We start from the raw sequence: 27766 nt of genomic DNA on the forward strand, positions 1-27766 counted from the left end.
ACATTTATTCATGTATTTATATTCTTTGATGTAGCTTGTTTGGGATTTTCTCTTCCAAGCTTACGACACACTGAGTGAAACACACACTGCTGTACTCATTAATCATGGTTTTTGGATTAGAGATCCCAGAGGGAAGGAGTTAGGGGAAGCAAAAACTTTAACCCACATGTAATTATTGCCCACTGAAGTTTGAAGTTATGGAACAAACAGAATAGGCTGAATGTAGACAGCATGTGCTGCTCTTGAAAAATTGAGAACTATCCATGGGAACTTAAGACACAGAACTTGGCACTGCCAGTGCAGCACATGAAACAACACAGCAAAACTTCATTCTGTAACTTCTGCTGCAGGAAACTTCTCAAATTTCACCTCAAGGATCATTCCAATGCAAATACAGTCCAATTAATGTAACCTGATCTTGTGTGTCTCAGTCCTCACCTTGGCAAGAATTTGGCTAGAAATCAGTTTAAAAAGTAGAAACATTAATAAAGTCTGAGCACTTCATTTAGGACCATCATATTTTAAACCTAGTACTTTGGGTTTAATACATAAAATTTAGCAAGGATTTTACATTTTTAGCAACATCACATACCTACACTCAGCAAGCGGGCCAGATAAGCTGCGTGCCTGCCATTTTTACGCATTAAAAAATCAGAAATGCACACTAAATTTAAATTTAAATGTCTTCCACCAACAACCACATCTCACAGAATACCATGTCTATATTTACAAGGAAACTGTACACGAAAAACCAACCCAAACAAACATCCAATCTCTGGTGTCTTTGCAGCCAATCACAGTAAGAATAAGAAATTTGCAAGCAAGCTATACAGGCTGAAGTGTAAACACCCCAGTCCAGCTACAAATCCAACTGGAACCATAGTTCATCCAACTGGAACCATTGAGGCAACCGCTAAGAAAAGGAGCCTATAACAACATTAAACAAACTGTTTTATAACCTATTAATGTATCGCCTTATTTTATGTATCTGTATGGCTTCATATTTAAGTTTTAACATGTTAAGAACATAAGAAAAGTTGAACTCAAAATAAGTAACTTAATTAAATTTGCAGCGTGATACCTCGAAAAATGCGCAGAGCCGATAAAGAACCTTGTAGAGCGCATGTGTGGTTGTACAGCAGTTCAAAGTAACATTGCAGTTAAAATGGAAAGCTCTTTTTTAATGCATACCCCATTACCATTAAAGATTGTACAGTATTTAAAAAAAAAAAAAAAAAAAAAAAAAAAAAAAATCAAGATTACTCACGATTTCAGGGTAATGTTGAATTTTACTCCCTGAAAATACATTTTACTCTCCCAGTGTTAGAGGTTAAGTTACTCCCAGACCCAAAACCTTATCTGAAGTGCTGCCTACACTACATAAAAGATATCTCTTCAAGCTAGGTTACAGCCATTTAGATAGGTCGAGAGTTATTGCCCATGGGATTGGAAACTTCAGTGTTGAACATCTCTCTGCACATTCTAATACAGCTCTCTTGCTCTGGAATCCTGTGTCCCCCTAAATCACATCATCTTTTTTAAATACAGAAGACCACTTAACCCAAGACCAATGTTACTAATGCAGACAGTGTCAACACTAACCTTTTCTAAACCTTTTGTGGTAGAGGGAATGGATCGGGACATGGCAGCTGTTTTATTCTTGGTATTGCTTAGCCTTTGTAAAAACAATACCTAAAACCTCATATCTCCCACAACTCTCAAAAGGAGAAGCTTTTTCAAACTACAAAGAAATGTGCAATGCTACTGCAGCTTCTGCAACACCACTCTCTTCCGATACTGTTTCTTCACACTCAGACAGCTGGTATGTGAGTAAAAAAAAAACCCAGAATAGGTTTGGTCCTCCAGCTGTCCAGCAAAAGTTGGACAGCTCTGGGTTAGGAGGTAAGGGGGTCTTTAATTGATTGAAATACTGTGGGGTGACCAACAGCTCTAACAGCATGGGAGTCTCTGTCTTTAAAAGAGTAAAAATGCCAGGTTTGGTCCTAATTTAAGATGTATCACTGTTAGTTCACAGAATAGATGCAAAGATTTCAATGAATAATAAAATGAACAACTCCCATTATAGATTCTTTTTTTTAGCATGCATGCATGCATGGACATGCACATGTGCTACTCCAAGGCTGTCTACCCCTTACCATTCCTGGAGATGTCCAGCTCGACCAGCTGCATGAAGTTTGCAACCTCGGGAGGGAGTCTCTGGATCTCATTGTCGCTGAGGCCCAGCTTCCGCAGGTTCAGCAGGCGAAAGAAAGGCTTAAATGAAAAAAAGAAAGATGAGCATGGGGGGAAACCACAAAAACAAATGAGCAGCAGTACTGCCACAAAAATCAAAATCAAAACACTGACAATGAGGACCAGGCCTGCAGAGGTCTCTACAGTACCTCCACATGCAGGGGGCCAAGGAGTTTTATAGGGAAACACATCTGGGAAAACTAGGAATGGTAAATGAAAAATGAGGGAAAGAGTTACAACTCTGACTAGACCTAGATGAGGTGCAGAGGTTAAGCCACCGCTCAGTCTTCTAGTGTGGAATATGGTAGGTTGTAAGTGCCAATATAATGTATTGTAACCTGTTTAAAATGGGAAATTAAGCTTCTGTCAGTAGTTAGTACCATTTTGAAGACACCCAGAACTAGAAAAATGTACATTCATAGAGTATGGCACGGCAGTCCTCTCTACAGCTATCTGGGTCTCTTCCAGCGGTTAAAATCGATCAAAAACCTACAAACTTGGGTGAAACGGATTTCTGGTTCGTCAATTATTCCAGAGACTTTTACTGTACGTGTTCACATCAGAGGGTTAATTCTAAGACTCCCAAATGAAGCACTCAAAGTATTTTTATTTTTCTCTCATCTGACAACATTCCAAACTAGACCAGTTCGCACTGACATAGTACTATTGAAACGCAATCAACTTGCAAAACACCAGATCAGGAGTTCTCACAAAGGGAGTCATTCTCCTCCGTATGTTGTTCTCATACACAGCCCTGCAGGTATTTGGGAGAAAGGGTGAAGTTCAAGTCATGTCCGTCCATAAAAACAGAAGAATGAGTTTTAAAAGACGCCATCCACAGCACTTAATGTAGCCACACTACAAATTCACAAAAAAAAAGGACTGCAAAGAACATCCAGCCCAAAGTGAATACAGTAGGTCACCAAAGACACCATTCCCAGTGTACCGCAAGGCCTTGTAAAACAGACTATAACTTACAAATGACTACTGTTAATAAGAGAATTAAGTTTGAAATTAAAATAGTGGCTTTTAAGCATTTATAGCACTGTAATAATTGAAATCTCCACTGCTGGCAGTTTCTGGAAAAAAAACTTCAATGTCTTAAACTGATCCCCAACAAGAATGTTGTTAATACTCCAGGATATTTAAACGAATTAATTTAGTGTACACGTGGTGCCGTAAATGTCCCCTCTGATAACGAGAGGGGTGTTCCATTCAGATCCTCTATGGTGGTAGACTGCACTGGTGAATGCATGAAACCAAAATGCAAACCAATAGGCTATTGTTTAAACAACTAATGTTACTGAAAACAAATCAACCTAGAGGGGAGGTTTTAGGACTGAAAAAGCAACACTAATAATAGTACATTCTTTCAAGAAGAAACTGAAATAGGACTAATCTTGAAGACAGCAGCAGTCACCACTGGAACAAAATATTGAGACGTATCAATAACAAATACAACCCATTGGCTAACTGCATGAATAACTGCTAATGCCATTCCATTATGTACATTTAAATAGGCTATCTTCCACCAACATAACCTTATCAGCACACTGTAGAGTAAGCGTATTCTACCAGTAGTAGAGTACCATAGCTGAAGGTCAGAGACAAATATATATTTTACAGCACAGATCCCTCTCTGTTCTCTTCCGATACAAAACCGTTCTGTTACTGTAGGTGTCTACTGCTCAAGCTGCAGCTGCTCGTTTCAGTTTCCTCTTGTACTGCAAAATCACTACCCCAATGTTTCTGTGCTTCTCTTTGCCTTATACTGACACAGTGTTGCCGCAGTTTTTTCTAATTATTTATTTATTTAATTTATGGACTGTGTTCTACAATCCAATTTTACATCAATTGAAAAACAGCTTATTATTCGATTTGAGTTAAATATTTTGCATTTTAGACTGGTTTAAACCATTGTAATTCATAGACTGGTAATGTAGGCTTCTTTTTCATGTGAATGCATGGAAATACAGGAAATAAATCTACAGGACAGTGCCAGCAAAGGTTGAAAGCGCTCAGTATTACAGCACAGAGTAAAATGCACACAGACAGCTTTGTTTTATTCCAAATCGTAGTGTGTAGGAGTTGAATTAACTCAGAAAGAACTTTAGAAAAGTGTGACACTACTACTAGAATTACTCCTACTACAAATGAGGGCAATCATTTTGGTTATATATAAAAAAAAAAAAAAAAAAAAAAAAAAAAACACAGCCGTATATAGGTCAGACTATATAATGTAGCCAATATATAGGCCTGCAGTAAAAAGTTTGTTCAAAACATCATTATAGTAGCAGCAGAACACTGGTTTAATTAAAGAATGTATTTCTAAAATATGAATAAACTGTTCCCTTTGTTAATGTTAGTTTGATAAATATTTTTGCACAAAACAATTAACTTGTTAATTGATTGCACATATATAAAATACAAGCCAAGACTCAAAGGTACAGTACAGAACAGCACAGTACTCTAGCAGGAAACAAAGTCACTTTTATACAAAAGGAAATCTGCCTTAAAAATTAGCAAAAAGAAAAAGAAAAAAAAAAAAAGACAAAAAATTTTGCATCCAGATCTCTTAATGACGATTGATGCTGTATTTGCCAGTTTGACGGCAGACCATGTCGGTGTGCTTAATGAAGATGGGAACACCTTGTTAGTAAATAAATGCTGTGGATTCGAGAATATGGCCATGTTTACCAAAGCTTTTCATTTTGCACCAATGTTGCAAAGCCAGTGGGAAACCCCCTAGAATAGGGTTAATTTACAGGACTCAGAAGTGCATTTAGTTTTACAACTTTACAAGGGTGTTTTCCTCTCAATAAAACAGGTTCAAATTGTACTCTGGAGCAAATACAGAAAGACAGGGGCAACTGCGTGTGTGTGTCTTATTGTATATAGTGCCCCTTCCTTGTACAGTAAAACAGATGTTCCTCTTTTTGTTGTTGCTTTTATCTCAATTCCCTTTGAAAATTATTCTGGCATGCAAGACAAAGTATGAGCTACAAAATGTAAAACACCCTTCACATCTGTGAAAGTACAGTAAAAGAAAACAAAGTTGAAAATGCAATATGTAAAATTATTACCAGTGGTAGGTTGTACAAGCAATTCCTTATTTCAAAACACAGCTCCACCACCCGGTCCCCCCGCCCCCTGACTCGTAAAAGCAGCAGCCTGCTGCACCCCTGTGCTAGTTTAATGGAGCGCAGAATGACTGTAAAACTGTAATGAAAGTGCTAGAGCAGCTGTAGACCCACACAGATAAACAGGTTATTAACGAGCGGAGTGCGCATCCTGGCAGTAAAAGTGTCACAAGCACAGAAAGGACAACAAGGCTGCTGTGCCTGGAGGGGATGTGAAGGGGGACTTCTAGTAGAAGAGAGAGCATGTAGACAGAACACTCTACAGGACTGCACCTGGGGGCTGGACAATAATGACATTTTCAATTATCGATCGGCTTTATACTTTGTCACAATAAATCATGATGATTTGAATTCCTTTTTTAAAATTTGGAAATCTGCAATTATTTTTTCTAATTTTCTCCCCAGTTTGGAAAGTCCAATTGTTTTGTTTCAACCACTGCGCTGACTTGGGAGAGACTAAAGACAGACACACGTCCACCGTCAACAGTCCCCTTCTTTTCACTCTGCAAGTCCTCAGAGCTACAGAGGAGGAGAACCACGAAGCTCCGGGCAACCTACCGGCAGGTCTGCGGGCGCCCGGCCAGACTACAGGGGTTGCTGGTGCGCAGTGAGCCGAGGACACTCTGGCCAACCTAAGCCCTCTCCACTCAGACGGCGCTCTGCCAATTGTGCGCCGCCCACTGGGAACTCCCGTCCATGGTAGGCAGTGGAATAGCGGACCCGAACCGGTGAACTCCTGTTAAATTCCGTTTTAATACCTTGGTTTATACAGTACTTCTCTCTTTCACACACACACACACTTGTTTTCTCTCTAATTCAACATTTAAAATATTGTGGCTGAATTTCAAAGCCTTAAAAACTCAAAAAGAAAACTACAGAGCAGCAGGCTGCTGCAATGCAACCTGCATTCAGTGCTTCACAGTAACACACGCAGAGAACACGTATGTTACTTTTGTTTTAAATATTAGTTTTTACAGTTTTGTATGTACATATACCTGTTTACACACTAATTTCTTTTGAAATATTTTATTATAGATTTTCATTTTTTAAAAGTAGTGCTATATCGTGGAAAGTTATAAAATAAACCCTTTATATTCACTTGTTCATTTAAATAGCGTTTCAGCTGTGCAGATGTTTGATATGACGTGCTTGGATAAAACTTTTGAGTTGTATCGGATAGTTGTCTTTCATTTTAATATCTATGTTGTTTAAAATGTCATAATGACTGCCTGTGGTGGTTTTAGGTAGGAGTATAACCGCGGTGGTTCTAGTGTTAACATTGTAATAAAAAAATACTATACTTTAACAGGTCATTTCTATCTGAACTATCGTTGTTCATTACTGTTAACATTTTATGTCCAAAGCAAAGCGAAACATTTGCATTAATCTCAAAAATCCTGACATGTAACTACTGCACTAAAAATTCAGCTTCTTTATATATAATATTGCCATATAATCCAAAAACAATGTGCTTTGAAACAAAAGCTTAAAAAACAAAAAAAAGCCTTCATTTTTACATCAAGAAAATGTGAATACAATATGCCTACTTCTGATTTGGCTTGTCCGATGCAAATGTAGAGGCCTAAAGTGTGTATCCTAGCAACATGCTAATCTACCGTACTAGCAGTAAAAGCAGCACACTCACACACTCAAGGTTTTAATGCAAATTGGCAACAGGAGACTTCAAACTAGGTCCTAATTTGATGTATCAATTCACTAATATGTAATCAAAGCTCGGGAAATTTAAGGACAGATGATCAATAAATCATTAATTGTTGCACTCTAACAATTTCCTAAGGTCAGAGGTCATGTCCAAGCATACATACGGCTACAGGAAGATCCGATACATTTTAAAGCAGGTTAAATCAGTACAAAAAGAGTATAGAAGTGTACCATAATTCTCAATGCCACGGGATGGCACTGTAAATACTTCACTGAAGGGCTGACCAATAGAAAGAGAGAGCATACAACACATTAAATCTGAGCTTTAAGATATTAAAACGATTATGCATTATTAATTGTAACCTAGTACTGTTTTATTCTACAGATTATGGTCGGTGACCTGGAAAAAAAGCAAGAAAAGCAGGTTGGAGGGTGTAGTGTGTGTGGGGGACTCATTCTGTAATGAATTGGCACCAAATTGAAACACACTCAATTAAACCTGCAAGTGACTTCTTTACCAACAAACTTCCTTTTCTCTTTCACCCCATTAGTCTGCTCTTGTTATAGTCCCCGCACTTCAGATACTCCTGGCAAGCTTGCAAATTTGATACAAGATGGTAGCTCAGAGGAACAGAACCCAGAAGCACTCAATTACTCAACTGGTTAGTCGAGCTGAGAGACCAATGTCTCTCTCCCAGCTGGTCCCGTTTCAACTTTAAATGCTAGAGAGGAACAGAGGCACAAAGCCATAGAGATTCTGGTATCTTAGAACCGAAAAACATTCTACAGCTATAAAAACAGCATGGCTAAGTTAATGGAGTAGATCCATTAGCGGTTTTTGATAGTGTCAGTATTCCATGTGGTCACTCCAATCAGCCACTTTACAGAAGGCGAGAGTGTGTTATTAAAAGATGTCATAAGGCTTTTTCAAACCAGGTGATCACAGAAGTGGGCTAGGCAGAGATTAAAACCCAGGACCTCTTGACTGTTACAATAGAGATTTTGGCGCTCTCCTTTGTGGGTTGGATTTCTATTCAATGTCCCTCACAGAAATAGGCAAGCTGCTTCCTCCACTCAGAAGGGCTCAGCAACGACTCGCTGGCTCTGCACTGAAGAGCTGCAAAAATCCTACTGAGCGCACTGTGGGGGGCACCTCGGTCTTGACAGGGATGGAGGGACACTGGCACTACAATAGTTTGGTGCGGTGTGGAAAAGTCCCTCTACAAGCTTTGCTGGGGCCGCCAAGGAGCCAAAGACGTGTGGAGATAAGCCAATGGACAGAAAATGGCTGTTTTAATACACTATCAATGGTCACGTCTGGCAACTTCACTGGTTACTGCAGCTCAGGCACACCAGATTCATATTTTGTTTAAATGAGATGTGCAACTATTCACTGTAAAAAGACAGTGATATGATTAGTGCTAGGGCAAATATTCAAACAAAAATAAAAGATGCAATAAAAAGAATGCCTCACTGCCACCTGGTTTAAAACAGACAATGTATTGCAAATGCATTAAAAGGAAGGGAGTTTCTCTATTTAGTTTGGGCTTCATAGAGAAACGTCCTTACACAGCATGTACAATTTACAGTTTACATGGCCTAACCACAAATTGCTACATGTTGTCTTTGGTGTGGCACTGCATACTGGCAGTTCCTGGTCATTAAACCTGAAAGAAACAATACTTCATTGTAATCTAGGCAAACCCAAACCTCTTCTTACCACCCGCACAGTATGCTGAACACAGAACAAGGCAGAGGCAGTTCCCAACAGCACCTAAGTGCTTCCTAACACTATCTCCAGATCACAAAGACCATGTTAACAGGAAACCTGTCGAAACAACTTTAGCGAATTCACTTTCATAAGGAGCAACAGCAGCAGCAACCCTATCCTGGGCACGTCATTAGCAATCCTCTAGAACACAATTGAGACAGCTAAACTGCAAGCACAAAACTGGAAAACTCCCAAATTTCCTGCTCCTGAATTTGTTACTCCCTGTTAGACCCCCCCCCCAAAAAAGTAAAATTTCCCAAAACAATTTTCAAAAAGTGCTACAAAATATACAGAGTTTGGTTTGAAGATATTTTGTCGTCTCTTCACCATGCATGCCTGCCAGCTCACTCATTGTTTATAAGATGCTCAATGTTAGAAAGTAAAATATCAGTGTTACTGTAGGCAGCCAGTAGAGCTATTTTGAACGTGCAATACGCAGGCACCATGCTGGGGACTTGGTACTTAAGATGGGCTTTTTACTACAGATCCCTTCAGAAGGATTTCAACATTTTAGTGCCTGGTACTGTATAAAAGCCAGCACTTAAATACCCACACTCTCATCCCCAAGTAAAAAAAAAAGTACAGTGTAGATGAATGCACTAAATTAGGCTATGAGATGAATTAGTTTTCACATGATGTCAAAAAGCAGGGTGATAGGCCAAGTTCTTGAATCCAGGTTTAATTTTTGATAAAATCACAAGAGAGTTGACAGGAAACAGCACAAAAAGGGGAGGAAATTAGAAACAAATTGGTTGCAGACAGGAGAGACTCAAGCCAAACCAAACTTCAGAAGCATACTCCAGCCATCGCCGCTTGCACACTTTTCCTTGCAATGCAAAGCACCCCACCCCCACCTCCTCTCCTCTCATGAGAGGAGAGCTGCGGGGTCACCGTGGGGGAGCCCTCCCCTCCACCCCAGTCTTTCAGCACAGCCTCAATTTGAAATTCCCAGCTCTCTGCAAAAGAAAGGAGACTATTGTCCTGGAGCAGGTCTCCTTTTATCCACTGAACACCCACACCCACGGGACAGGGAGCAAGGAAAGCAAGATCATTGCAGATTAATAGAAAGGCTTCTCCTGCATTGGAGAGGCTGGGCTGTCTCTGTCTGAGTAACAAAGCGCCCAGCCAGGCAGCCGGCCAGCCAGCCAGCCAAACAAAAGGCCGGCACTCTCAGAGGCAGTGAAACCAGGCTCCCTCCTTGCCTCTTTATCAAGGCAAGGAATGGAGGCAATCCTACCAGTGCAGTCAGACCTGGGGACTACACTGAACTTTTTCTGTTGCCATTCCAATAAATCACCCATGAAAACATTAAAATGTGGGTCATTAGTATAGACCCACCATCACCACAGAAATCATGGGCTCACCAGTGGTCTCTGATATTTCATGAAATGTCCCTACTACAAAGAGAAGCAAAAATAGGACAATAAAATCACATTTATTTTGAGGTGTGCAGGGCGAGTCACACAGAGCAGGTTCGCGTCCTGGCCCTGGTTGTGCAAAGTCGCTGGTCTTTGCTGGGGATTCCGAAAAGAGCGATGCATTGGCTCTGGCGTTCCTGTGGGGTAGGGAGGCAAAACCATCAGAGACTATTTCTCCTCATCGCGTTACAAGTGAACCCTGCAAGCCAGACGCCCAGTGAGCTCAAAAGCTGACACCTGCAGGGCTGCCCTTTGTCCTCCGGAGGTCGGCAGCTCTCCGACATCTGCTCTTGGGTTACTGGGTGTAAAAAGAACGCTGGCTAGATTGCGGGACTGGAAGACGCCCACTGAACCTTCAGTGGGGAATTGCTGTGGTGGATATTCCAAATTGGAAAGAAAAAAAATCGGGGTAAAATTGGACACACAAAATAATAATAATACATTTAAAAAAGAATCCAATGTGTTCAGTCTGTGTAACTCCGTCAAACAAACAGTTTTAATGAACCAGACATGAACTGTGCTGTACAAAGTAAACCTACAGTATGCAACCCTGGTAACAGGCAAGCCTACAAGGAGAAGATCTGTATATAAACTAAACTAAATAGAAAAAAACAAACAAGAAAACAAACAAAAAACACACAGCTAAGCATCTGTGCAAGTCCATTATAACAAAATGCAATAGTCTGTATTCACAAAGGGGTCCAGTGTATCAAGGCTGACTCTGCAGGATGCCGTAGGCACTGCAACAAAACAGTTCTGAAGACCTGCATTGTTGAAAATGTAGAAACAGAAACAGGCTTCCTACAGTTCCCAAAGTAATTGAGACATGCCTAGCTAGCAGACACCAAACACACACATATATGCCATATACATGTGGAAGAACGGCAGGGCTGAGTTAAGAGTACTAGAATACTCTTCATATACAGGCATTGTCTGCGAGCACCTGCTCAAAAACACGTATAGTACATCAGCCCACAAAAGAACAATCGCCCATTGTACCAGTGAACTGCACAGACAAGCAGTCACGCAACAATATACTTTAGAGTATTTAGTTGGACATAAAAGTACATGCCCTGTAGTATTAAGAGTGTTTAAGGTTGGTATCCTAGATTCAGTATGGTGCTCAAATTTTCATATTTACACAACTACGATTGAAAAGCTAGTTGATGTTAGTAGCCTGAGGCACTTTGTATTTCAAACTTATTTGGTGAATAGTCTTCTCTTTCAAAAGCAATCAAATCAAAATGAACCAAACTGACTTGCTGCATTGAATTCGTCAAGGACATTAACACAATATACTGCAGATACTGCACGGTTGTGGTTACAAAGTTAACACGCCGATGTTTAAAAAAAATCTTATTTAAAAAAATCTCTCAATTACTAAAAGAACGAGGAAGCCATTCGATCTATCTATACTCCTATGGTTCCTAGTAGCGGATTGATCTCAAAACTTTTTCAAGTTGGATCCCAGTGATTCAGCATGAACATGACAAAGTAACCATCCCATACCCTCACCACTGCGTGTGAAGAAGTGTCTCTTACCCTCTGTCTATAGCCACTTCATTTCTAACTGTGTCCTCTGGCTCCTGGTTTGTTTTTTGCTTAACCAAAACTTTAAGTATAACACAGAAGGATTCAGAACTGGCAATGTGAAGGAGAAATTAATTTCTAAATGAATTTTTAATAGTGGGAGAGTTATATAGAAGTAAAATGATTCTGTTCATAATACTTTAAGGTCTCTAAAAATTGGTTCTTATGACTAAACCCAATATACTAACCTTACAATGTAACCTATTGGGTTGATAATCAATCAGAAAAACCCTCCATAACTTTGTATTCACTGCCACATGCTTTGTACTATATAAGTGTGTGTGTGTATTTCATTTCAAATGGACTCTGAATAAATATTGAAATTGAAATACATGGCCATAACCTTTACTGAGCCTGCATATGTTTGACAGCACTGGTTACTTGTTTTTGAAAAACCGAACCAGATATTAGGAGTCACTCAGTGACACCCCCTTCCCCCTCATCATAAGGAGAGTGGAGAGGTGGCGATTTGACAAAGCACTGCACAGCTTCCTTTTTCAGTCAGCTATTGCTATTGTGAGAGCCACTCAACATCCAGTCCATTTACCTTTAATTGCGCTCTTGAGCCATATTGGTGTCAATGAGGGAGCAGGCAGTGATCAGTCACTGCAGGCTGTCACAACACAGGTAATGCCGTTAGGGCTTGGAGTGTGACATGAAGGGCAGTGGGGAACCACACAAGCAATGAGAACCGCAGAAGAACTCTTTCTACTAATAAACAGGACCCCAACCTGTCATCGCTGGTAAGGTGGGGGATATGAAATTAGTAAAAGGGGGCTAAGAGAGGCCACTAACTGAAAAAATAATCATTTCAGCTTCATCGTCCTTGCTGGCGGGGGGTCAAATAACGACAAGCAGGCAGAATTGTGTTTAGTCTCAAGAGTTTTCAACTCTGATAAAAATATATCAAGAATGGGTATGAGAGCAATGCCCTACAGGAGTTGACTGTCCTCCCCTCTCTCCTCTAGTTCAGATACAGTATTGCACCAACAAGACAACTCAAAAAGATTTCCAAAAACAGGAGACATCCATGCTGTGAGCTTTGTGGTATTCTCTCATGCTTTTAATTGGACAGTATGCAGCACTGTTTTTGTGCAGTAGGGATATCAGCTAAGCCTCAAAATAGCAAATCGATTAATAGGGCACACAAAATATAATCGTTGGTGGGAATATTGACGATTGCACCGACCATACATTTTCACTGCATTCCCAACCCCGATGTGATTATTTTAATATTAATTAATTAATTTTAGTAATTTATCATCAGCAGTCCGTCGCGTATCCGACTGCTCTAGTGCCACAGTAAGGGCGAACATTATAAAAAGTGCCTCAAAGTAGCTTTTCTAATTGGTGCAACAGAAAGACTGACACCGGGGCGGGTTTTATTCTCAGCCGATCTGGCGCTTCATTGGTGCACCGTGTGTGTTCATGCCTGTAGTAGGTGTTGTATGGTATCAATTCCATGGCAGGGTTGTAACATTAATGACAAGGGTTTTTTTTTCTGAGTTTGTTATATATTTAAACAAAGGAAACCACGTTTGGAAGTATTTTGAGGAACCGGACGAGAAAACCGTGGTATGTAAATAATTATGCCAAATAAAATTGCCGTACCACAAAAACACAAGTTCAAAGTTTCACCATTTCAAATGTTCAGAATTACTGTGGATGGAGCTGATGGCAATAAAAAGCAAACATCCTTAACAACGTTTGCTATAGATTTGGCCGAACAGGGCGTGGTCACGTAATTCTCTATGAGGGCAGTGTGTGTGAATCGTGAATACTAGTTTTGAAATCGATGTAAGATTATCTCAATGCTGTGCCGACTCGTAAAACAATAACATCGAGGTTGGAAAAAGAAAATCGTGCTGCAGCTGTTCATACAAAATCTTCAAAAGGGAGAAAAGGTGGCAATTACCAGGGACTCGTGGACCCCATTCCCCAATCTTTCTATAGGTGGAAAGCTTTTTTTCACTTGAAATTGTTCTGTAAGCTTGAACGAATGACCGTTTGTTTAGTACAATTTTTATTTGTACGTTGGAACTACTGCACTAAAGTAAAAGGACCCCTGAGGCACATGTCAAACAGGTAGACCAGGCATATTTTTCTACAATTCCATGTAAAGGTGTGGAAACATGAATTTAAATACTTTACGTTATTTAGTAACATAAGCAGTTAACTGCACAAGGCGGCAAACATTATATTAATTACTTACTATATTGATTGTGTGTTAGTTTGGCATTTAAAATAGGACTTGCGACAATGTCTGGGAGGTTTATGTGCACTAGTGCAGCATGTAGATGAGAGTGGTGTTTGATTCGAGTACTCAGAAATCGTAATGCTCAAGTACTCATCTCGAGCAACAATAGATCTCAAAAATCCCACCCCTACTATCAAAGACCGCAGACTTTTTAATCAGACAGACTTTTTTATATCAGTCACAGAGCTCTTTACAATTCCAAAATATTGTGCTGTTTTATCCCTGGTAATTACCTTTTCCAGAAGTGAAAGTATTTCCAACTTTTGTTCAATTGTAAGCTCAACTCGCTTTCTCCATTGTGCATTAGCACTGTACAGTTGGTGACGTTCGTCTCATTTGTTTTTTAAACCATATAAATTTTGTGCAAAGTTATTTAAAAAAAAAATAACTACAATAAAAAAGAAACACACTATTCTAAAAACATCAGTGTCCGAAAATGTGTTCAATATGTTTAAAGTTCTATCTCCACAAGCAACTTTAATTACAACAATTATATACTTTGTGTACATGTTTTTTTTTTCTTCCTACTTTGTAGTTATGTCTTTGCGACGTTAAAACGTTATTCGCTTATTTAGGGTTTACTTGCTTAGAAAATACTAACCAGGGCAGTCAGTATCAGAATATAATATAAAGAGTGTGTGTGTCTGTATGGTTTAAAACACTGACACTGCAAAGTGTTTAAACGTTCATAAAAAATGTACCAAGCGCTAATCCCTAGAATGTAATCTATAGAGTCTCTTTTAAATTTATTTTATTTTTTTTATTATTCAGGTGACAGCTGCAGCACCACGCATTGCATCTTGTTACTGTACCACCTAACCTTCACTAACTGTGAAACAAACAATGCTACAGACCCCATGTCAAAAACCGCTTGGTATTCTGTGGAATACTGTAAGGAGCTACTGTAACAGGAATCTTGAAAGCTGTCAAATTCCCTTGACATATGCTACAGTACCAGATCCTACAATAGGATTTCAGAGCAAAAATCTCCCCTCAGAAAAGCCACAGCTAAACCACTCAGCAGCAGGCTAAAAATAAATAAACACAAAACAAAACAAACAAAATGGCAGCACACAACCCCTAGCAGAATTGTTTCTGATTGCCAAGACAACAGAGACCAGGATCCAGACTTCTGATGGGCTAGCTTGAGAGACAAAACCCAGGCACTGTCCAAGGCAAGGGGCCAGAGTGTTTTAACAAAAGGCTGGCAGGGACCCAAGCCCACAAAAACCAGGCAGGGAAGCCCCCTTCTCCCCCATCTTTGCCAGCAGTGTATAAAGACAGGAAGAATGCATTCTCTCTCTGTCTGATCAAGATGAGGCTTGGTTCTATCTGCTGCAAAGCAAACAATGAAACCACCAACAATCAAGCAAGGCCAGGCGGGTCTAAAGTAGTGCATAGTAACTGCAGGAGACCACAGTGAACCACACCACCCCAGGGGAAAGGAGAAAGGGGGTGGGGACCAGTGGTACTATACTGCAGTACTCACAAGAGCAGCGATCTGAACAGTGTTTTGTACTGGTCTACCAGCAGGCTCCTGTTCATTAATTAGCACCGTCCCCTTCCATTACCTCTTTTCCTCATACTTTTTTTCAGTAATCTTGAAGAACTTAAAGAATTGTTATGAAACTTGTTAGTTCTATGTAAGCTTGCTACTTTGACATTAAAAACAGTAAAGCTCATTAAACGTTGAATTTCCCAAAAATGAGTTTGTTCTCATTCGTAAATTACTGTCAATCATCAAGACCTGTACTAACTGTGCCCTTTCATCTGCCAGCTACAGCGCCTGTCATTGAATGCGCCGGCTTTGAAATTAGCGGGTAAGGTGTAGGTAAGCTTATATACGGTGACAGTTACTTGGCGCAAGAGAAACACTAAATGAGTATCGTGCAGAATACACTGACTTTGAAATGAAAACTGTAAATAAACATGTGACAGGAGATGAAGAAAATATCTTTGTATGTAAACTGTGTAAAGCAGAATCCACCACGAAGGTAAACAGAATGGGTGAACACATGCAATCACAAGGTCATAAAGGACCAGCATGACCGACGGCTGAGGTCTCCGCAGGAGCACGAAGCGGGCTCATCTGCCTTGCCTTCCACTGACTCCGAGTCCAGCTGTGCTGAAGCAGGAGAGGGGTGGAGCTCAGACTCTAATAAGAAGTTGGTTCTGTTCAACTCTCTTTTGTTCTGTGCATATTATTTTTGAGTAGATTTATGCTAGATAAGTCTGTGTAATACACTTTTATATGCTGTGTTTTCTGTGGTTTATTTGAGAGAATTTTTACATTTGGGTCGTTATCTATACAAGGCATAGCTCCCTTGCGACCAAAAGTTATTTCAATTGGAATGTTTTTCTATTACAGCGTTGGTAACCATGGTTTTGTTGCATGTTGAATAATAAAGGGGTTTCTCAATGGCATAAAAAGTTTTTTTTTTTTTTTTTTTTTTTAAAGCATAAAGGTCGACTTCACTCACTCTGCTTGAATTAAAACGATATTAAATCATCGATTTGGCACAAAAATAAAATAGTTACTATAATAAAAACATTTACCACAGATTCTTGAAGTTTATCACAATCTAGGTCAACGTGCATGGACTTCCGGCTTGTGATTAAACAGGCTAATGAAAGTCTCCAAGGAACCACTCATCTGATTTTGATTAAAATTGTCTTCAGGTTACTCCACATAGAGACTGCAGTCATGGTGACTTCCTTTTTCATGGTAGTGACCTGAACAACAGACATATTGGAGGATATAGAGAATGTAGGGAACTTCTTGCCTAAATCTGCTTACAGAGTGGTAAATTTGTTACAAGTTATTTACTGTATTTTTTTCTATGCATTAAATACAATTAGTGAGCAGGAGGGGGATGAAAATGTAAAACTTTAATCGAATTATTGCATCGTATTTAAAATTATATGTTTTTGTATTCTCCCCAATAAACATTTGATCAAAAATTATATATATATATATTGAAAGGAGCCATACAGTAGGTGACTACAGGTAATGTTTTGATTAAGCCGTATGGCAAAATGTTGTCACTTGAATCCATCTGGCAATTTTCATCATTCTTCTCAACAGTAATGCACATGACAAACATTTTAAACAATAAATAATTTATGCACCACAGGAGAAAAGCATTCAAAGTCACTCATAGCATCATTTGAAAGGGTATGTACTTACACATATTTAGTATATGGTTTCAAAAAGGTGTTGTACAGGTGAATGAACTGGTCAACAATAAAATAGATGGCATAGCCTAAGCATGTGTATATTTAATGCTTAAATGTGTGTCATTCTTCCATTACTAGCTGTAGTTCAAGACACTAATCCTAGAGAAGTTCACAGACCAGAACTTCGGAAGAAAGCACATTATTTCGATTTTTAAAAATCAATGCCAAGGCAACAGATGGCTTTTAATATCTGGAATCAGGTACTCTTTATAAAACAATGAGCTGCCGTTAACTGTCAATACAATCCGTCCTGCTTCCAAAGTTGTGGGGATGCTGTGCAGCTACTTCATACGCAGCCCGTGGACTGCGCCAAATGCACTTTGCATTCCATTTTATCTTTTTTTTTTTTTTTTTTTTTTAAAAACAAAGTCTGTCTCTTATCCAGCATGTGATCTGGGAAGCCGCAATGGCTCATGGTTCAGCTTCTCTTTTTTGCTAAACAAGGAGAAGATTCAGATTGTCTTTGCAGCCCTCCAAAGAAGAGTGGAGCTGTGCCAACAATGTTCCAGCCCAGGTTAACCCATCAGAGTCTGCTGCACACACCTCTCAACAAAGTTTATTTACTTATTGCATTTCTATAGCGCTTCTTATACAAAATTATGACATAGCAAAAAAAACAAAAAAAAAACAAAACCACAACACATTTGTATAGTATGTCACACATGCAGCTGCCATAATCAGACCATTTAAATAAAAGTATACACAATACAAAATCAGCAATTTGAAATCACTAAGAAAGCCATTTCATAAAAGTGCTTTTTTAGTCTTGAATTAAACGGTAACGGTCCCAGCTTTCCTGACAAATGAAGGCAGAGCATTCCATAATTTTGGAGCTGTACAAGAAAAAGCCCTACCTCCCGTGTTGCTTTTGCTGACCCTAGGAATAACCAGCAGCCCTGCATCCTGCGATCTCAGAGTGTGGTTTGGAAGATACAGGGTCAGTAAATCCTGCAAATAATTAGGTGCTAATCCATTCAAGGCCTTGTAAGTTAACAGCAAAATCTTTAAATCAATTCTATACTGCACAGGGAGCCAGTGTAAAAAGGACAAAACGGGTAATATGTTCACTTTTCCTGGTTTTAGTCAGAATTCTAGCGACGGTATTCTGAACAAACTGCAAGCGGGATACCACACGTTTACGGACAACAGAAAAAAGTGCATCATCATAATCAATTTTAGATGAAACAAAGGCATCCATTAATCTCTCTGTATCAGATACCGAAATAAGATACAGGAATTTTTGTAACTTAACTGCAACAACGCTCTAGAACCTTATCGAAGAATGGTGGGTTGGAGATTGGACTAGTTATTGAGCTACCTTAAGTGCTGAGGGAACTATGCCAGAGGAAAGTGAACCATTTATAATTTTTAAAAATGTGGGTATAAATAACACCAAGAACATCTTTTACTAGTTTTGTAGAACTATATATAACTATCAAATCTTTATTACTCAAAGTGTCACCAACAGCTAAAATGTCTATATCACTTGACCAGGATGTGTAACTTGGTCGTAGTGTCCATTTACCTGAGGAAAGCCAACCCTTAACACAAGGCTCTGGATCAAACTTGTCAAGGGAAGGGCCCTCTGCACTGATTCTCACAAGATCTTCAACACGTGCCACACTAAGAGAGTTGCGTAGCTTGAACTTAATTCTATTTTGTGCAGAAAATCCATGTTCACGTTGGGCAGCTGATATTGCCAGCTTTCCACTAAGATTTTAAAAATCTATCCAAAAGGGTTATTTTGTTAGCATGACCTCCCACAAACCAATGTAGGATTTATCCATAAACTGACCTTTGACTGGTGTTTTAAGCATTCTCCATTCTGGGTGAACTGCATCAACACTGCATCCATTCCTTGCTAAAAAGTTCAATGTAGCAATGTAGTAAGTCCACAAGATCAGGCTGTGCATCACGGCAGAAAATTGAAAAAAAAAAAAACTCTGTGCAAGAGGATTTGGTACATACGATCATTTTCAACATAGATTATCATTTACCACATTGTGTACTGTGGTGAAGACACCAAATCCTATCAAGGAGCTGGTGTCTTCTTCAATTAGTCATATTCTCACCATTGATCTGCAGCACATAGTTCAGCAAGTGTTCCCTAGAATCTGCCTAGCTTGCTAACAGCCACTGTTGGAGCAAGCTGTTTTAGAGGATTGTGCAGCAGCCAACAGCACTGTGCAAACAAATTAGCATCCCGTAATCTTTGTGTGTGCAGACGTTTTCAAAGTGGCTTTCACTTCAACAGGGCACAAAAACAGATAGGACAACACTTCAGCAGCAAGAGCAGCCTTTCCCATAGCTTAGATCTCTGCAAAAATGATCCAGTTTTCCCTTAAAATAGGAGTACAAACTGTTGAAAGCATGCAGTTGCTATATATTTTTAAGAATTCAGTTGCATTCTTACAACTGCTTCGTTCCAGGGTTCAGGTAAGTAATGTACATCCAATCAAGGAAATTCATGGTTAAATTCATTTTAATATAAGCATTTCCCAGACATTTAATCCAGGCTCTTGTCTGTGTGACATGCTGTGGAGATTGGGCTGTTAACACTGGATTCCAGAATATTCTTAACCAGATCTACTTCAAAGCTTGCTGATTATACCAAGGCACAGGCCACAAACTGTTAACTCTTTGAAGCTCGTCTTCCAAAATGCTATTCGATTGTCTAGTCTCCTAACATGTCATAAAACTTAAAACCAAGCTAAAGCGCAGTTGTACCATTGTGTTAAAAGTTAGTTAAAATGCTATAAGAATCATTTTTAATGACATAACTTGTAGACACAAGTTTAATAATTATTAAGTTGGTTTCCCAATAAACCTGAAGGGTTTATTGTGCTTTAAATGAATATTATAAACTAATAACTACTTTTGAATATTATCCTTTAATTGTATTAGGATGTGTTTTATATGCTTGTAATCGTAATTTTGTACATAGAATGAAACTGAAATTTGTATATATGTTTGTCCAATGAATGTGACTAAAGTTATATTGAATAGGAAGTTTAAATGATAAATGTTAAATCCTTTGATAACGAAATAGGTGGATACATTCCATTTCGGACACACCCTTTTTGTGTGACACGCACTGTCTATCAAATACTGTGAACCAATGGAAGGGCCAACAAGGACTTGTTTACAGTACAAGGGAATGCCTATACGTCGTGTTATTTAAACTCAAAACAAGGATTTTCGTTCTTGCTCGCTGGATTCGCTCTTGCTTCAAAACATCTCATCACTTAACTAAAACTCTGAAGTTCTTAAACGAAGAGGCTATGATGTAATCTTCAAAGAGACGGGCTCCCTCCGGAACAACGAAAGCTTTTGCCTACAGACTTCAGAGATACAGCACTGCGCACAACTAACTTCCACAGAGAGGATGATGGTGTGAAGATGACTTTGTTTTAAACATCGCACCAACAGAATAAAGTATGAAACCTATATTGTGTGTTTACAAGTAACTGAACTGAAGCCATGCTATTGAAATCGTCACAATACGTAATGTGCGTCTATTCAACTAGATGCTGAACATTGTACATGCGTACTTAGCCATTTGGAAGCTAGCGCATGTATATGTAATGTATGACTGAACCGAACAATGCGCGATGAACTATTAAGACTGCTTCACTAATGCAAAACTATGACCAGGAGAGCACATCAAGGATAAATTATGAACATTTAACACCACATTACTTTTCCTTGAATGCTTTATTTTGTTTCTTCTTTATACATATGTTTTTAACAATGAAGCCTAACCTTTATTCTTGTTCCTTTGAGAATATGAATAAATGTAATAATTTGGATTGTTAGGTTTCTTTTTGTCGTATAACAAATACACATCTATGATCAGAAATACTTAAAACATACATATTAACTGTTAATCTTTTCATAATGAATCTAGGGATAATTAAGCCACAATCGCTAGTTTTTATTGAGGTATTGTGTTTATTGTGGTTAACAATTACTTTATGAGCTACAGTGGGTATTTTCTTTAATGGTAATTGTCGAGGGCATAAATCCTAGATATACAACGTAAATATGCACGACAATCCTTGTACTTACAGTAGAGGAGGTTTCTTTACTGTAATTAAATGCCTTAGTTATTGTCTGTACAGTATACAGCAACAGCAGAGTGCATCACCCCTGAGATTTCCACATCAAGAACACACAACAGATGCACATCTTTTTTTCGTTACAGTAAGCAAAACAGGCATGGCACCTCAATGTCAAAGCAAGGCCAGACAATCTGAGCTTTCCTCAAAGTCAAAACCAATACTTGTACAGTGTGTCGCTGACCGCAACGTTTTCTTCCTTTTACTTTTAAATCAATTTACTGTAGCGTTTATGAAAAGTGCTGGACTGATACAAATGGAAACAGAAGTCAAATTCGCTCCAAGTAGTGACTGTTTTGGTCACTATGGCAGCCTTTTTTCTCTTAGGCAACTGTAAATATTAAAAAAGAGGCGATCAGCCTTACTGCTAGAAAGTTTGTCATACAGATATTTAACATTACCTACAGTTTTGTTATTCATAATATAGTTTGTAGCACGTTCCTTTTTGCTTTCTTATAACATGTGGTGAATGTGGACCTGCGGCCCATTCACACACCTGTAGCACCTAGTGGCAGTCTTGAGTCCTGTTCCAAATTAGATCGCATTAGGTTCTAATCGGAACACTAACCAACGCAGGAAAGGGTATTTCCCTTTAATACTGTGCCTTCAGGAGACAGAGTGCCAGAATTCAAAATTAAGTCTGTCTACACAGAAATTGGTACTGAAGCTTAAGGGTAGGAAAATGGATTTGAAACCTTCAAATCTTTTGACCTTAAAAATGCCTCCTATGGTTTCACTCAGGTGTTCAGCCAGGTGTCACCTTCCACTTTCTTCTCATCTGGAATTCAATTCTTTTCCACGGATTTCAAGCAAGTCTTGCACATCCTATTAAAACACTTCATCCAGACAGCCACCTCCAAGACAACAATGGAAACTTCTCTCCCCAAACAGCTGACAATTTAAGCTGCTCTGCTCAAACAAGAAAAAAAAAAAAAAAGAAAGAAAACCTGAAATTCAAAACTTGTTACCAGGGGCTACAGGAAACTGATACCTCATACTGTTAACTTCTCTGTGTGCCAGGGAATACGGGTAGACAAACAGTCAGCTCAGTGATCTACTCCAGCCTGGTCCCCTAAGAAATTAGAGACTTACAGCAGAGCAGAATTAAAAAAACTAAAATTAACAAAAAAAACAAAAAAACACACGTCAAAGCAGATGGAAGCTGGAGTGTTTCCAAAGCTAGTTTTACTGTACCAGGTCCATACCAATACAACCCTGCTGTGCACCTTCAATAAAAGCAACCATTTCCACTCCTATAGTTAGTGAGTGAGAGGTCTGAAATACTAACCCATGATCGGGAGAGGGAACTATTTTACATTTTATATACCTCTGCGCACACCTTCCTCGTTGGATCTCTGTGGACTTCAGTAAACACGGAGAACCCTTCATTAGCCATTCGAGAAGATAAAACACAGTACCGGCCTTTTATTGAGTTTGCATAATTCAAATAAGGGCCGTCACAGCGAGGGCTGCAGTGGTGGCGTCAGACCAGAAAATGGAACACACAGGATGGTATGGGGCAAAAAGGCGCGGCTGCCCTCGTCTTTTATTAATTTATAACACAGAGTACCATTGTTCGCTGGCTTGGTAGCATTCGCTCTTACTATCCTTCACTCTCAACTCTTCTCTCCTTTGAGCCCAACGTGGGTCTTTTATACTGTGGCTGGAGCCTTAAATTACCCATTAAACAACTACTTTATTAAGACCCCAGCCACATTCCCACAGGCTTTTCTGGGAATGGATTTAACCCCATCCCTGCCAGCTACTTCGTCCATCTGCACACACATATACAATATTATACATCATAACAGTAGCAAGTCAAGCTCAGAGCTGCCTCGTTGGAGGTCTAAAATGGCCAACTTGCATTATCAGTGTTGTGGCTGCAAATGGATATTTTCAAAATATGGATTTGTATGACCAATAAGTAATATTGATTTAAAAAAGTAACAACTGAACTACAAAAGGGAAACGTGGACTGTTTACAAGTTGACAAATCTAACTATTACAAAAATACAGTAGTAATAAATTACATTTAAAAAAAAAAAAACACAAAAATTGCAGAACTTACTAAAAGCAACTGCTTTAAATACAGAGCGATTTTTTGCCCTCTATTGTAAAACTGCTTGCTCCTAACAGACTGTTCAAATAATGCAACCATATATTACGGATCACCACGAGAGAGCGCTCTGCTTATTGAATGCACCCCAGGACTGGAATGGATCTCGAGGGCCAGAGTGGAGTACTACTGCTCTGAAACTCTAGCATTTTTTGATGATTTAGTTTTTTTATTTTTTATTTCCTGAACACACTTTGTACTGTTAAATATTCTTTCGGTTTTTAAGGCCAGACCTTTATAGATCAAAATAAAAAGTAGGAGTTGGAGGACGTGCCACCAGTACCAGGACAGTAAATCTCAGTCTTGATTTCCTGAAGTACTTTGATGTCTGAGAGAGCAGCCAGCCCTGCCGCCTGCACAGTGTTCTTCTGCTTGGCTCAGCGAAGCTCTCACTAAAAATAGAGGGATGCTGTTCCGGAGCTCACTCAGAACAGTGGCAGCTCAGGAAACCCCGGCAACTAAGTTTTCTATTATAAATCTCCACCCCAACCAAAACTCTCAGCAGCAGCCGTTTGCTCCTGGACCATCTGAATGACACTCACTCAGCTGCTGCCTGCACAAGCAATACTTGTGGGATGCTTTAAAAAGCAAAAGAAGGTGCTTCTGTGGTCATATTTAACCGCAGGAGTGTACACAACCACCCATGGACCTCGCTGAATGGAATGTGTGTGTACCCTCAAAACCAGCTTTAAAGACAGAGAAGTTCAGTCTCCAATGAAAATCCAAGGTGGGGTATAAATGTCTCTACAGCACACAACACTAAAACCAGATAGAAGCTCAACGATCAGAAAAGCAGCTATACAGCAAAACCCATGCTCCTAACGATTGGACTGCAAGATATTATAACCAAATACATGGTCATGGTTTCGTTTGCTCTTCACGCCTTTCCAGCCTTATAGACTGTCACAGCACACACTCACACAAACAGCAATTAATGGGGAAGAAACATTCCTTCCACGTGACTCCAATCTGCTCTTCCTCGTCATGGAAACGGAATTCAGAGCAAAGACTGGGAAATACACACAAGAACTCATCAAGGCTGGAAATATTTTACTATTACTGTGAAGAGGGTTACACTACTAATGCTTTAAAATAAGAGATTCTGCAAGTAATGTTAATGCATCAGTAGGTAAAGCATCAAGTGTAGCCCCCTTCAAAATATTATAAAACACTGTATCAGTTTAGCTGATTAAGTCCTGGATAATTATAAATCTATGGAGAGGACATAAGTCATCCTTAAATCAAGCTCAGCCCACACAGAGGCATGGAATAAACCAAGGGATTAATTTAGTCTGTGCTGTGAAGTAAACAGCAAAATAAAACAAAAAGCAACTCGTGCTTCTCAATTTTTGTTTTTAAAAACAGACGTGTAGGGCCATGGTGACACAGTGGTATTACACCCGACGATTTCTTGTGAGGAAAAACAGAAACAAATCCAGTCCTCTTGAGCAGAACCACTAGAGGAAACTGGACTGCTAGCAGGTGGTTGTCATACTAATGCCCATGCCCAGGGGTTCATGCAAACTGCAGCAATTAAAACAAAGTCACAGGTAAATGTGATCCTACTGTATTTGAAAAGCAAAACTTTGCTCAGTGGTTGCATAATACTGTTACCAGGACTTAAACTGAATTCCAGAGCGTTCAGTGGCATTTTACATTGGAATTTACACAACACTAAACTACACCTCAAATACCTTTCAGTTTTCTTACCTCTTGCTCACATCAGCAATATCACCGGCCCACTTATTCTTACCAGAGATATTTCTGGTCTTTGCTTGTTTTGTTTTTTATTGTTCCCTTGAGGTGCACTCAGTATCACACATGTAATAAACCAACAACAAATCAACACACCGATTTATTTTTTTGTTTACTGTTCAAAAGCAAGAAGCAAAACTATTCAAGGAAGCCTTTAAATACAACTTTAAAAATGTGCACTTAATATTATATACGAGAGCAATGTTGAGCATCACATAATAAAATTAATGGTGATCAAAATGAACATAATGCTTACCAAGAATAAAACTACATTTCACGAGTTATTTCACCTTATAGTACTGGCTAGTGACGCTTAGTGGTAAAGGTACATACATGACTGACTGCCGAGGAGTCAACGTGGCAATCCAATTCCACTGCTAGAAAAGAATCGCTTCACCCCATAAATGACACTAGAATGTGCAAGATATTTACACTTTGTGCTGGTGCCATCCAGAAACATGCAAACCACCTGTGCAAATTGCAGCGCTACACTACAATGTACTCTGGACACAGCACGCTCTCTAGATCTTCGCCAGTGATGGAGTGCAGGATACAGCTGTTCAGTTCCTGGGAATCTCAGATGGAAGCAGGTTAATATAAAGGGCTTCTTCATCCTTCTCTGCAATACAACTCGGCAGCAGTGGCAGCAGTGATGAGGCTCTGCCATGCTCCGAGTCCCAGGAGCACACTCCTGTGTCCTTGGCCTTGTTTGTTAACAAAGTTACTTCAGCTTTAAACCCCTTACAGGAGGATTTTTTCTCTTTTTAAGGCAATATTGTTTGTCACACGTCACACCTCCTATTGACATATTTTACACAATCTCAAAAGTCAAATAAATGTATCTGCCATAGAATTGTTCAACAATCTTTTGTTTGTTTGGCATCAGGCACCTGTGGTACACATTGCCCTTTCCTTTACTGAATATTGGTTGTATCGAAACAGGAAGTATAATATACTTGGTCCCCACTAAAAGAAGTTTCACGATTCAACGATAGACTAAAAATAATTTCACCCTGTGGGAGGTTAGTGGGCCGAGTCAAATGGTGGTGATGATGGGACCAGCAAAAAGTACACTGGAGGCTTGTATAGTTTTTCCCCGCAGCAGGGTTTTTATTTAGCTGGCCGTAGATGGCCACCGACCAGTATTCCAATCAAAAAATAGAACAAAAGTAATGAAATAAAAATAGTCAAAATAAATTCCCCCACCAATATCAACAATGATAAAGGAGGAGGAGAAAATAAAAAGGTACAACTAACCAAGTAAAATATAAGTTTTAAATACAGTGTTTCACTAGCGCTCCTGCGCGGGCCTTTAGGGGGCTCCCGGTCCTGGGTAGGGTTTAGTGCCGAATTCCCGGTCATTCTTCCGGAAAATACGCAGAATCACCATCTCCAGTCTCTGTAAACACAACACACTTTTTACATACGTTAATCCAACAGCACGTCTCCTTCGCTGTTCCCCAGGACAGAGCAAGTGAGCTCAGATCGTACCGTCCTTTAAATACTGTTCGACCCCGCCCTTAGCCTCGGCCCCGGTCGCCACTGTACCCAATCGGCGTACATAGTAACTCTGACTGGGGTACGTGGCGCGGCGGCCGCGGACTTCCGCGTTCGGACGGAGCAAGCGATCTTTCTGGAATTCCCGGACGGTTCGACCTTTGCCTTTCCGCCGGTCTCGTCCCATTTTGTGCAACGCCACCAGCGATCGGGAGGATCGACCACAGCTCCGACCCATTGCACCCCCCATCACACTCCTACTAACAAACATCTTTACAGAACAGGCTGGCTTACTGCAGACCACCAGCATCTCCCACAGTAACTTTGGCTAGAAACAAGCATTTAGAAATATCAAACTTGAAGGAACTATCATTACAGTACTGTAGACGCCTTCAGGCCTATTTTGTTGATTTAAAAATCAGTAGTGGAATTGCATGTTAACACCCTAAGCCATCACCAAATAATACTGCACACAGTCATTACTTACGCAGAGACTTTTCTCCCTAGAATGGCGGTGGGTTCTTACGTATCGATAAAGTTTCAATTGATTTAAAAAAAAAAAAAAAAAAAAAAAACTGCTTGGACCCAGTTAATTGCTGTAGGTAGGGCACATCTTCCCCTTTTCCACAACAGCAAATTCATTATTAGCCATAGCCTGAGGAGACCAGAGTATAGATTTCTGGAGTGCTTTCAAATATCGCATTTCAGTTAAGATAAGTGATCAATAATATTTTTTTTAAAAACCGTTTGGCTAGTTATCATAGCCTGTAATGGTACCATTTCAGAGAGCCATGCAAGGCATGTGACTTTGTCATGTTAAACGTATTGTTAAATTGGTATATGTCCTTGAATCTTTCATGGAGCAGTTCCAACAAGATTTTCCTGTCGTCAAAGTGTAACGAGCTATACTAAAAGATGTAATGACTTGATTGAGGCCGCTTTAATACTACAA

The 27766-nt window shown here is 39.5% G+C and overlaps 1 protein-coding gene across 4 annotated transcripts in view; it reads right to left on the minus strand.

Annotated features, from left to right (window-relative positions):
- scrib (scribble planar cell polarity protein) overlaps window positions 1–27766 on the minus strand; it is a 137569-nt gene that overhangs the window by 93558 nt on the left and 16245 nt on the right. For all 4 annotated transcript variants that reach the window (XM_041247630.1, XM_041247631.1, XM_041247629.1 and 1 more), the window contains exon 2: window positions 2157–2274. In XM_041247630.1, coding sequence (XP_041103564.1) covers window positions 2157–2274 — 118 coding nt within the window. The remainder of the gene's footprint in view (window positions 1–2156; window positions 2275–27766) is intronic.

The sequence above is a fragment of the Polyodon spathula genome, chromosome 4 (assembly GCF_017654505.1).
Source record: "Polyodon spathula isolate WHYD16114869_AA chromosome 4, ASM1765450v1, whole genome shotgun sequence".
NCBI classification, from domain to species: domain Eukaryota; kingdom Metazoa; phylum Chordata; class Actinopteri; order Acipenseriformes; family Polyodontidae; genus Polyodon; species Polyodon spathula.